Consider the following 12657-nt stretch of genomic DNA (forward strand, 5'->3'; position numbering starts at 1 on the left):
TAAATTCTTACATTAAGTCCTGTGATTTTTGTTATCTTACTAGTTTCAGAAAATGCTTTTTCTCTCTGGACATGAGGATTGGATAAGAGGCGTGGAATGGGCAGCCTTTGGTCAGTATGAAATATTGCTAAAGTACATATAGTGCAGACAAGTATGTGTAACTTTCAAAAATGCAGCCTTTCATGTTTTAATTTAACATTTTCTTTGTATGTAACATTTTTCTGTTGGCCCAGTTAGAAAAGAGGATACTTATCCTTTGTATTAAGTATTAGTTGGGATGGTAGAGGATGACATAAGTTGATCTTTACAAGAGGACACTAGCTATTACATGTGCAGACATTCTTGAGAAGTTCTTCCTAGAAATTAGTAGATTGTATAGGAATACCAAATATTATAACTGTTTATTAGCATTTTATGTGTATTTGTCAGTGTCACTGAAAATGAATACGGGTCAAATGAATGAAAGATAGGGAAGCAAAGTCTAATTTTTTTCAGGAAATCTAGAAATTTATATATTGTAGAAGAAAAACTCTTATACTTAAATTTAAGAATAGAATGTTCTAAAAATAATAATATCTGTTTTTTTAACTAGGAAGAGATCTTTTCCTAGCAAGCTGTTCACAAGATTGCCTGATACGGATATGGAGACTGTATGTAAAATCAACATCTTTAGAGACTCAGGAAGATGATAATATAAAACTGAAAGAAAATACTTTTACTGTAGAAAATGGAAGTGAGTAATAATGAAAATATTTGATGCAGTAATTCTTAGATTTCCTAGCTGATTTATTTATCTGTATCACTATACACATATGTGAAGGTTAGGTTTTCAGAAGTATCAGATCCCTAGCTGAAACTTACACTATGCATTTTTCCTTTTTTATTTTTATGTGAGAGTAAGTCATTTTTAATATATGAAACTTACTTTTCTAAACCATATTAGGTTTTCTTAGTTGCTGAAAATGTTTAGTATTTTCTCAATAAATTAGTTTGTAAACTTTAAATTTCAGTTTTAGCATAGGAAGATCTAAAGAAATAATGTGAATTATTTGTACATTTGTTGGAGGATATTCATAAGAGACAACTAAATTCCTATATTTGAATGGCATATGTAGTTCTGATTTTCTTACTGTCTGGCATCAGAACAGTACCCCACCATGGTAGGTTCTGTTGGAATGTTGTATTTAAAGGAGATAATTTTCTGTGGGTATGAAAATCATGTTAATCCTTATTTAACATTGTTCATCCAGAAATACACTTCTTTATTATTACTTTTCTTGGTTATAATGCCCATTAGAGTTGAGATTTGGTGACAGATTTATGGAGAGAACCAAGAAATACTATAAGCAGCATATTGTTTCCAAATATGAAAACTTTTGTGTTATTTTCATTAATTATTTTGTTTGAAAGTTCACAGTACTGATTTGACTTCCTTTATTTTTACATTTATCTTAGGGGTGTTGTCTCTTTTTAATGGTAGTTAGACTATTTCACATAATGAGTGAGGATATCAAAGAAGGCCGGCATGTCTTTTTTGTTTTTTAATTATAGCATAAGAGTCACTGTTCCTGAAAATTTAAAGTAGAACATATTCCTTAATTTTTATTTATAGCTAAGTAGGCAAAACATAAAGAAAAATCTGTATATCTTTAGAATTTATATATCTTTTTTCTCCTGTAATTTTGAACAAGGGGTAAAGTTGATGAAATTTAGAATTAATGTTTTTTGTTGAATCTAAATCATGTTTTGTTCTGATTTTTTTTAATGTAATTGTACAACTGAGTTGGTTATGAAAATGTTCCTTTTACAAAGAACTTTGTGGGAAGAATCTTTTGTTGTTGTTGTTGTAGGTATTAAAATAACATTTGCGGTTACTCTGGAGACTGTACTGGCTGGTCATGAAAACTGGGTAAACGCAGTTCATTGGCAGCCTTCATTTTACAAAGGTAGGAAGAAAAGCGAACACAAAGCCCTCATTTCAATTACGTCTGACTGATAGAATTTTAAGCCGACCAAATGGAGTAGAGGATATTTTTGAGTGTAAGTAGAAATCTCAGGGACTTCTCTTGTGGTCCAGTGGTTAAGAATCTGCCTGCCAGTGCAGGGGACACAGGTTCGATCCCTGGTCTGGAACGAAGTTCCCACATGTCACAGAGCAACTAAGCCTGTGAACCACAACTGCTGAGCCCACGCACCCTAGATCCCGTGCTCCGCAACAAGAGAAGCCACTGCAATGAGGAGCCTGTCCACTACAACCCAAGAGAAGCCCCTGCTTGCTGCAACTCGAGAAAGCCCTAGCACAGCAGCGAAGAGCCAGTGCGCCACAATGAAGACCCAACCCAGCCAAAACAAACAAACAATTATAAAAAAAGAAATCTCAAGTATAAGACATTTTCATGTTGGTAAAGTATAATACTATAACCCGTTCAGCTAGGTCTTCAATTTCATTGAAAGTTGTATTTCTAAGAGGGAAAAAAGTATGATTCCTGCTTTGATGCCAAAACTGCCATATGGCTTTTAACTTTTTATTTTTAAAGTTTTTACCTGGTCCTTGTAGGATTTAAGAGAAACTGACTTTCAAGACAACTTCACTTGATCCTTTACCCTTGGAAATACAAAGTTGGTAATACCAAGCTACATCATTTATGACTAAGTAAAGATTTTCCTTCTTTCTTTTACCCTTAACCTCTGTTTATGGAGTGATGATTGTGTGCACGTTCGAGTTGGCACTGAGGTGTAGAGCTGAGCATGGCAGCAGCCCTGTTTTCTCTTCCCAGCCCCTTCCCCAAGACAAGAATAGAGAGCAGCAGTAATTAATCCTCAGGTAACACCATCCAGCTTTTATTATGATGTCATATTTGCTGCAGTTTAAAAAAAGTTAAATTAGGTATTATAGGACTTCCCTGGTGGTTCAGTGGATCAGAATCTCCTGCCAGTGCAGGGGCCCTGGGTTCGATCTCTGGCCTGGAAGGTTCCACATGCTGCAGAGCAACTGAATCCGTGTGCCCAACCACTGAGCCCGCGAGCCACAAGTGAGCCCACACACTGCAGCTGCCACGTCCATGCACCTGGAGCCTGTGCTCCACAGCAAGAGAAGCCACCGCCGTGAGAAGCCCTCGCTCCCCTGCTCGCCACAACTAGAGAGAACCCGCACAGCAACAGAGACCCAGCACGACCAAAAATTAATTAATTAAAATAAGAGATAAATTAGATACAGATACGGGGATCCCTGTGTAGTTTTTCCTGAACCCTCCCCCCTCCATCCTTCCCTTAAGGCTGAGTTCAGTTATTCCCATGCAGTTTTTATCCTTTTATACTACACATTTATGTAATCATAAACTGTTTTGTAGCTGTTAAAACTATATCAATATGCATTTGCGCTTTACAAGCTGCCTTTTCAGCTTAATACAATCAGCTATATAGTACAGTACTATAATAAATGTATAGTACTTTCACACAAATAATAAAACATCTTTAATCTTAGAGCACTGTACCTTGAAAAGTGCGGTAGTGCAGTACAACAGCTGGCATGCAGGGGTGGCATCGAGTGACCAGGCAAGAAGAGTTACTGACGGGAGGAGGGCGGGGAGGTGGGAGTTGGTAGAGCTGAAGGGCTGTCGAAAGATGAAGGCCAGGCTGCAGTTTCACTCAACACCTGATGTTGATGGCAAAGGGTTGGTTCTTTACTGGATTCAGTTCTATCTAAGCCTCTTGAAAAAACGAACCAGTGACGTCTGGGTAGCAGCTCTTTTTTTCTTGTCGTGGATGACAAGGTAGCGCTGGATTGCATTCTGAATGGCTGCTGCAGCCTTCGTGTACTGGTCTACATTCAGTCCTGCGCCTGAAAAACCAACAGTGCCTCCTCAAATAAAGAAAATCCTCTTGCCATTTCCTGTGTCATGAATCTCTTCAGTTCTTCAGTTTCTTTTTCCTCTTTTCTCTCTTTGTCCTTTCTGTGGGCCTCCCCATTCTTCATTGGAGGTCTTCATTAGAAAGTGCCTTGTATCGCACAGCAAGGAGTTCAGTGAAGTTGCCCTCCGGCAGATCTAGCTTAAAGATACTGTGCCACTGGACTCTACAGTGCTGTAAAGCACACAAGCGTGGCCACTTGCAGAGGATGCATACAGCTGACAAATGTATGCTAGACACGTGAACTAACTCATGTGACTGGACGTGGCGAATGCACTTTGCCTCTATGAAAGTGTGCAATTTGAATTTTTTATTTAGAGGACTTACTGTAGTTTGGTTTTTTCTTTAGATGGTATCCTACAACAGCCAATGAGATTGTTGTCTGCCTCAATGGATAAAACCATGATTCTCTGGGCTCCAGATGAAGAGTCAGGAGTTTGGCTAGAACAGGTAAAATGTGAATATTTAAGGAAAAGAAAAATGAGTTTATTAAGCATAAATCCCAAGTCTGTGTTCCTAGAGCCACAGATGTTCACTCTTTGTGTATGTTAAATAAATGAGAACATAATCTCTGGAATCAGTGGTTTCTGTTGTGAGAAATTGGTTGTGAATTGTTTTCTGTGTATTGTTGAGTAGGTTCGAGTAGGAGAAGTAGGTGGCAATACCCTGGGATTTTATGATTGCCAGTTCAATGAAGATGGCTCCATGATCATCGCTCATGCTTTCCACGGAGCGTTGCACCTTTGGAAACAGAATGCTACCAACCCAGTAAGGAAAATGCTTTTAAATCATTTCTGATCAAATAGAGTAAATCATAAGTGAAACCTAGGGATACAGTGTTGTTTTACCTCTAACACTCTTCAGAAACTTAGTAGAGGCATTTAAGTTCAGATGATGTCACTTTTTCTGTAGATGTTATTCTGTTGTTCTACTAAGTAAGAAACTTATGCTTTTCTAAGAATAAAATTCAACTGTCTAGCATTGTTGCAGTATTAAAATTTGCATGTAGTTAAATTTTTTACATAAGTTTAAACTGCATAAATTTTAAGCTCTCCCTTAAGCTATATACATTTTGTGATGCGAGTTTTTCCTAAAATATTTAATTTCTTTGTGTTCTGCAAGATAACATAATTTGATGTTTTCCTGTTGGATAGCTAGGTGCTCCACTGATAATTTGTTGAGTTGTTGAATGACTGACTGACATAAGGGCATTTAGAAGGACCTGTTATTTTATGATGGAATATATTAATGCTCTCAGGGGCTCTTGATACATGTAATTCTAAATGATCCTGCAAATATTGGGCTTTTCTAGATCTTTCTTACACTTTTTACTCTCCTGGAGTGGGATAATCTTCCTCTAGGTAAGTATAATAGCTGCTTTACAGTATTATTCCAATCTCTTGCTTCCTAATTTGCTTCTGACCTGCTTCTCTGGGTTTGGGGAAATGGGATGACAGAAACAGTGTTAGGACCACGTGGATCTTGGCCCCAGAACTCATTAGCTATGTTTTTGAGGACATTACCGAACCTTTGTCTCAGATTCCTCATCTGTAGAATATGGACAGTAATAACACCTACTGAGAGGGATTTTGGAGTTTTGCCAAGAGAACACACCACTCATAGCAAACACCCTCTTCCAACAACACAAGAGAAGACTCTACACATGGACATCACCAGATGGTCAACACCGAAATCAGATTGATTATATTCTTTGCAGCCAAAGATGGAGAAACTGTATATAGTCAGCAGAAACAAGACCGGGAGCAGACTGTGGCTCAGATCATGAACTCCTTATTGCCAAATTCAGACTTATATTGAAGAAAGTAGGGAAAACCACTAGACCATTCAGGTATGACCTAAATCAACCCCTTACGATTTTACAGTGGAAGTGAGAAATAGATTCAAGGGACTAGATCTGATAGACTGCCTGAAGAACTATGGATGGAGGTTCGTGACATTGTACAGAAGGCAGTGATCAAGACCATCCCCAAGAAAAAGAAATGGAAAAAGGCAGAATGGTTGTCTGAGGAGGCCTTACAAATAGCTGTGAAAAGAAGAGAAGCGAAAGGCAAAGGAGAAAAGGGAAGACATACCCATTTGAACACAGAGTTCCAAAGAATAGCAAAAAGAGATAAAGCCTTCCTCAGTGATCAGTGCAAAGAAATAGAGGAAAACAACAGAATGGGAAAGACTAGAGATCTCTTCAAGAAAATTAGAGATACCAAGGGAGCACTTCATGCGAAGATAGGCACAATAAAGGACAGAAATGGTATGGACCTAACAGAAGCAGAAGATATTAAGAAGAGGTGGCAAGAAATCACAGAAGAACTATATAAAAAGATCTATATAAAAACGACCCAGATAATCACAATGATCACTCACCTAGAGCCAGACATCCTGGAATGCAAAGTAAAGTGGGCCTTAGGAAACATCAATACGAACTAAGCTACTGAAGGTGATGGAATTCCAGTTGAGCTATTTCAAATCCTAAAAGATGATGCTGTGAAAGTGCTATACTCAGTATGCCGTCAAATTTGGAAAACTCAGCAGTGGCTACGGGACTGGAAGAGGTCAGTTTTCATTCCAAACCCAAAGAAAGGCAATGCCAGAGAATGCTCAAACTACCACATAATTGCACTCATCTCACACGCTAGTAAAGTAATACTGAAAATTCTCCAAGCCAGACTTTAACAATACGTCAACCGTTAACTTTCAGATGTTCAAGCTGGATTTAGAAAAGGCAGAGGAACTGAGATCAAATTGCCAACATCCATTGGATCATTGAAAAAGCAAGAGAGTTCCAGAAAAACATCTATTTCTGCTTTATTGACTATGCCAAAGCCTTTGATGGTGTGGTCCACCACAAACTCTGGAAAATTCTGAAAGAGATGGAAATACCAGACCACCTGACCTGCCTCTTGAGAAATCTGTATACAGGTCAGGAAGCAACAGTTAGAACTGGACATGGAACAACGGACTGGTTCCAAATCGGGAAAGGAGTACATCAAGGCTGTATATTGTCACCCTGCTTATTTAACTTCTATGCAGAGTACATCATGAGAAATATCAATAATTACCAGGAGGAATATCAATAATTCTCAGATATGCAGATGACACCACCCTTACGTCAGAAAGTGAAGAACTAAAGAGCCTCTTGATGAAAGTGAAAGAGAAGAATGAAAAAGTTGGCTTGAAACTCAGCATTCAGAAAACTAAGATCATGACATCTGGTCCCTTCTCTTCATGGCAAATAGATGGGGAAACAGTGGAAACAGTGAGAGACTTTATTTTTCTGGGCTCCAAAATCACTGCAGATGGTGACTGCAGCCATGAAATTAAAAGACGCTTGCTCCTTGGAAAGGAAGTTCTGACCAACCTAGACAGCATATTAAAAAGCAGACATTACTTTGCCCAAAAAGGTCCCGTCTAGTCAAAGCTGTGGTTGTTCCAGTAGTCATGTATGGATGTGAGAGTTGGACTATAAAGAAAGCTGAGCGCTGAAGAATTGATGTTTTTGAACTGTGGTGTTGGGGAAGACTCTTGAGAGTCCTTTGGACTGCAAGGAGATCCAACCAGTCCATCTTAAAGGAAATCAGTCCTGCATATTCATTAGAAAAACTGATGCTGAAGCTGAAACTCCAATACTTTGGCCATACTGATGCGAAGAACTGACTCATTTGAAAAGACCCTGATGCTGGGAAAGATTGAGGGCAGGAGGAGAAGGGGACGACAGAGGATGAGATGGTTGGATGGCATCATCGATTCAATGGACATGAGTTTTGAGTAAGCATCGGGAGTTGATGAGGGACAGGGAGCCCTGGCGTGCTGCAGTCCATGGGATTGCAGAGTCAGACATGACTGAACAACTGAACTGAGCTTTACTGAGAGGAATTTTATGATGCTAAAATGAGTTAATACTTGTACAGTGTGAAAAGCAGGGCCTGACACATACTTGATACTATATATTTTAAATAAATAGATGAAAGAAGTCAGAACATAGAGCAGATTTGAGTCAGAAGAGTTTGAACGTGCATCTAATGACTTCCCTTACAAAGGAAAAATTCATGTATCCTGAGTGGTACAATTGGTTAGTGCATGGTACTTATTTAAGTACAGATGCATGAATTTGCTTGACCTTTAGTTTGTGAGCTTTGTAATAGTTGTGTCATATAGAAGGATTTGAATTCTCAGTACATGCAGTGATTCAATTTTCCCCTTTGTATCTACCATTTGGAGTTGACCTTTAAGATTGTTTTTACTATTATGTGAACCAGGGAATCATTATCTATGACACTTTCCAATAAGATTTTTTTAGGATAAATTTAATTTTGTTCTTAAGAGCTCCTTTGAGCCATATTTTATCTGGTCTTTGAGGGCCTTCATACGAAAAAGCATCAGATGAGTAGGGAGGAACTCTACTACTCAAACCAGAGGACAGAATTTCACTGTACTTTTGCTTACAACTTGCTTTCAAATTTATAATAGCAGTTTACCTAATATTTAGAGTAATTTTTTAATTGACTTTATTTTTTAGAGAAATTTTAGATTTACAGAAAAATTGAGCAGAAAATAAGAGTTCCCATTTACCCTTGCCACCCAAGCATGCATACCTGCCTCCACTCTTCACATCCCACACACATTTGTTACAATCAAGGCCAATTTCTAAAAACAAATGCTGCCCTTCAGAACTGTGTTGATAGTCAAAAGTGCTGTACTTTTTTCAAAATCTTTTGGAAACTCCCATTAGTGCTAACTTTAGAGTCAATTTTTATATCACAGAAGAAATGAACAGCATTTCTTTGTTCCAGCCTGTTTATGTTTTTGGCCAGAAAATAATATGGCTTAACCACATTCATCAGTGTTGGCTTTGAATGACCTTTTAGCTATTTATATAAATTTAATTTTTCTCTACAGTTCAAGTTTTACACCACTTGAGTTGTTCCAAAAGATGCTCTGTGGACATTTTCTATATTTCATTTCATTATTGGAGAAGGCAATGGCACCCCACTCCACTACTCTTGCCTGGAGAATCCCATGGATGGAGGAGCCTGGTAGGCTGCAGTCCATAGAGTCGCAAAGAGTCGGACATGACTGAGCGACTTCCCTTTCACTTTTCACTTTCATGCATTGGAGAAGGAAATGGCAACCCACTCCAGTGTTCTTGCCTGGAGAATCCCAGGGACGGGGGAGCCTGGTGGGCTGCCATCTATGGGGTCACACAGAGTCGGACACGACTGAAGCGACTTAGCAGCAGCAGCATTTCATTATGCGTTTACCGGTTACTGGTGCCAGCTCCCTCAGGAGGTAGACTAACTAGGTTTGATTTAACCCCTGTCCTCTACACCTGCAGCTTTCTACTTAGCAACAAGAGTTGGGCAGGCATACGCTCAGAATCTACAGACTCGTGTTACCCAGTACTCTTTATTATTTAGTTTGACAATTAAATACTTGTGTATTACTGATACCTAGTATGTGCCAGTGTTGTATAAATATAAATTCATCTGACTATCATAATGACTGTAGGAGCTAGGTAGCTCTTTTAGAGTAGAGTTAAATGAGGCACAGAAAGATTGGGTGATGTCTGGGTTCCAGGAGGCATTCACAAATGACAAATGGAGGGGACTTCCCCAAGGAAACTGCTTTGAAGGACACAACACATATTTGAATGTTTAAGTTCTAATCTACTTGACTGAAAAACAGATCCTGTTACTGTGAATTTCCATCTTTTTTACTTAACTTTTCACCTTGTTTGGGAGCCACAGTCTTTCCCATATCAGACCTGAGGGCTAAAGGCATTATCGGACTTAATTTTGAATGAAAATACATTGATTATTTTGATGTATCATGAACATTTTCTTTGCAGAAAGAGTGGACTCCAGAGATTGTTATTTCAGGACACTTTGATGGTGTCCAAGACCTAACGTGGGATCCAGAAGGAGAATTTATCATCACTGTTGGTACTGACCAGACAACTCGACTTTTTGCTCCTTGGAAGAGAAAAGACCAGTCACAGGTAAAACATCTTCCTTCTTGATGGATCCACTTGAAAAGAACATCCCTGAGCTCATGAAGAGAGGGGCAGCAACATTAGCCATTAGGGAAATGCAAGTTAAAATGATGAGATGCCACTGCACACCCTCGGGATATCTGAGGTATAAAATACGGACAGTGGCAAGTGGTGGTAGGTTGCAGAGAGACCGGAACTTTCATACATTGCCAGTGGGAATGCAAAATGTTACAGCTGCCCTGGAAAATAGGTTTCTTAAAAACTGAAGCATTCCATAGAAAACTACGGATGGCCAGTAGATGTGTGAACAGATGCTCAACACTAACCATCAGGGAACTGCAAATCAGAACCACAATGAGATACTCCCTTTCATCTCTCAGAGTGGCTGTGATCAAATAGGTAACAAACAGCGATTGGTGGCAAGGATGTGGAGAAAAGGAGCCCTCCTGCCCTGTTGGTAGGATCGTAAATTGTAGCAGTGCTGTGGAAAATGGAGTGGAGGCTCCTCAAAAAATTAAAAATAGAACTACCCCATGATCTAGGAATTTTATTTCTGGGTATTTATTTAAAGAAAACAAAACACTAATTTGAAAAGACACATCCACCCCCATGTTTATTGAAGCATTATTTACAATATTTACATGTATTTATTTAATGTAATTATTGTAAATAATTACATTGTTAACAATAGCCAAGATGTAGAAGCAGCTAAGTGTCTAATGAGTGAGTGAGTGAAGTCACTCAGTCGTGTCCGACTCTTTGCGACCCCATGGACTGTAGCCTACCGGGCTTCTTCCTCCATGGGATTCTCCAGGCAAGAGTAATGGAGTGGGTTGCCATTTCCTTCTCCAAGCTAAGTGTCTACTTATAGATAGATAAAGAAGACATGGTATATATACAGTGGAATATTAGCCATTAAAAAATGAAGTCTTAAATATGTATATAACTGAGTCACTTTGTTGTACAGCAGAAATTAACACAGCCTTTTAAATCAACTATACTTCAGTGAAATTAAAAAGTAAGAAAAAATTTAAAAGAGGAAAATAAAGTCTTGCCATTTATAATAAAATAGATGAATCTAGAGGATACTGTGCTAAGTGATACAAGTTAGATGGAGAAAGACAATGTGATGTATGTGTGTAATCTAAAAACAAACGAACAAAGTGAAAACAAACTTACACAAAGGACAAATGGGTGTTTTCCAGAGGCGTGGAGCTGGGCGAAGTAGGTGAAGGGATGAAAAGGCACAAACTTCCAGTTGTAAATAAGTCATAAGAGCATAAGTATAGAGCATAAGGAATGTGGTCAATAATGTTTTAATAACTTCACATGAGGACAGGTGGGTGGTTACTAGGTTTATTATGGTGACCGTTTCATAATGTATTTAAATGTCAAATCACTATGTTGTATACTGTGTTGAAACTAACATAATATTACATATTTCAACTGTATTTCAGTAAAAAACAAATTTAAGCATGCATGTATTCTTTATAATTCAAACAATTAAAATGTTAGTTGCCAAATTGTGTGTGTTTAGTTCCACAAAAAAGTTCTCTTATACCTTGTAATTTTAGTTTTAATTCATTAGGAAACACTGTCAGATCTGCAGTAAAAGCTAATTTCTAATATCATATAGTGTCACTTAATAGTGGTTGAGCCCAGTATTTGTTGAAGAAACCTTTCAGTCTTGGCCCTAAGCTTTCAAAAACCACATTTACCACTGATAAATCATTGAACTGAGCTATACTACAAAGTATACTTAGTTTCTGATAAAAATTCATGAAACTGACTGTGCTAATGAAATTGGCCATTGGCATTTCTGCTTTAGCAGCATTTTGGTAGATTAAAATTAATAGAGAACACTGGGAGCACACTATAGTCAAGCAAAAAAGGCAAATGATTTTGGAGTGGTTTTCAGTGACTCTTGGTAATTTGCTACCAGTATGACTCAGTTGTTGTTTACTCATGATCCTTAAAAAAAAAATCAGTAAATCAGACTTTATCCAAAGTGTGAAATTCTACCCTTTGAAAGACGCTATCAGGAAAATGAAAAGATGAGTCACAAGCTGGGAGAAAATATTTACAAAACACATATCTGATAAAGGATTTTTATCTAGAGTCTACAAAGAATTTTTTAGAACTCAGTAAAAACAAAAACAGACAATCCAGTAAAAAAGAGGAGGGGGGGTAATGGGGCAAAAGATATTTCTCTGAAGATGATGTATTAATGGAAAGTAAGAACAGGAAAAGATTTCAGTACCATTAGTCATTAGGGATTGTACGTTAAAGCTACAGTGAGATACCATTACATCGCTGTTAGAATGATTAATGTTGAAAGGCTGACTTGCACAAGTGCTGATGAGGGTGTGGGCAGCTGGATCTTTCTTACACTGCTGGTGGGATTGTAAAATGTATAGTTAGGCACTTTGGGAAATAATTTGACAGTTTATTAAAAATTACACAATCATCATTCAATTATCATACCCATAGGAAGTGTTTACTCAAGAGAAATGGGAGCATATATTCATACAGAGACTTGTAATGAAAGTTCATGACTGTTTTCTCAGTAAGACAGCTGGAAACAACCCAGATATCTGAGTAGGTGAGTGGATCAATAATTTGTGGTATAGCCATACAAAAGGAATACTACTTTTGTATGGCTATACCAAGAAAAAAGTATTGAACTGTATATAACAACATGGATGAATCTGCCCCATGGTCACATTTCCGTGGCATAATGA

At 38.0% G+C, this 12657-nt stretch overlaps 1 protein-coding gene across 2 annotated transcripts in view; it reads left to right on the forward strand.

The window, feature by feature from the left end:
* ELP2 (elongator acetyltransferase complex subunit 2) overlaps window positions 1–12657 on the forward strand; it is a 46986-nt gene that overhangs the window by 18276 nt on the left and 16053 nt on the right. For both annotated transcript variants that reach the window (XM_045164050.1, XM_045164049.1), the window contains 6 exons: window positions 44–110; window positions 593–733; window positions 1851–1946; window positions 4259–4359; window positions 4546–4677; window positions 9773–9922. In XM_045164050.1, the coding sequence (XP_045019985.1) occupies window positions 44–110; window positions 593–733; window positions 1851–1946; window positions 4259–4359; window positions 4546–4677; window positions 9773–9922 (687 nt within the window). The remainder of the gene's footprint in view (window positions 1–43; window positions 111–592; window positions 734–1850; window positions 1947–4258; window positions 4360–4545; window positions 4678–9772; window positions 9923–12657) is intronic.

The sequence above is a fragment of the Bubalus bubalis genome, chromosome 22 (assembly GCF_019923935.1).
Source record: "Bubalus bubalis isolate 160015118507 breed Murrah chromosome 22, NDDB_SH_1, whole genome shotgun sequence".
NCBI classification, from domain to species: Eukaryota; Metazoa; Chordata; class Mammalia; order Artiodactyla; family Bovidae; genus Bubalus; species Bubalus bubalis.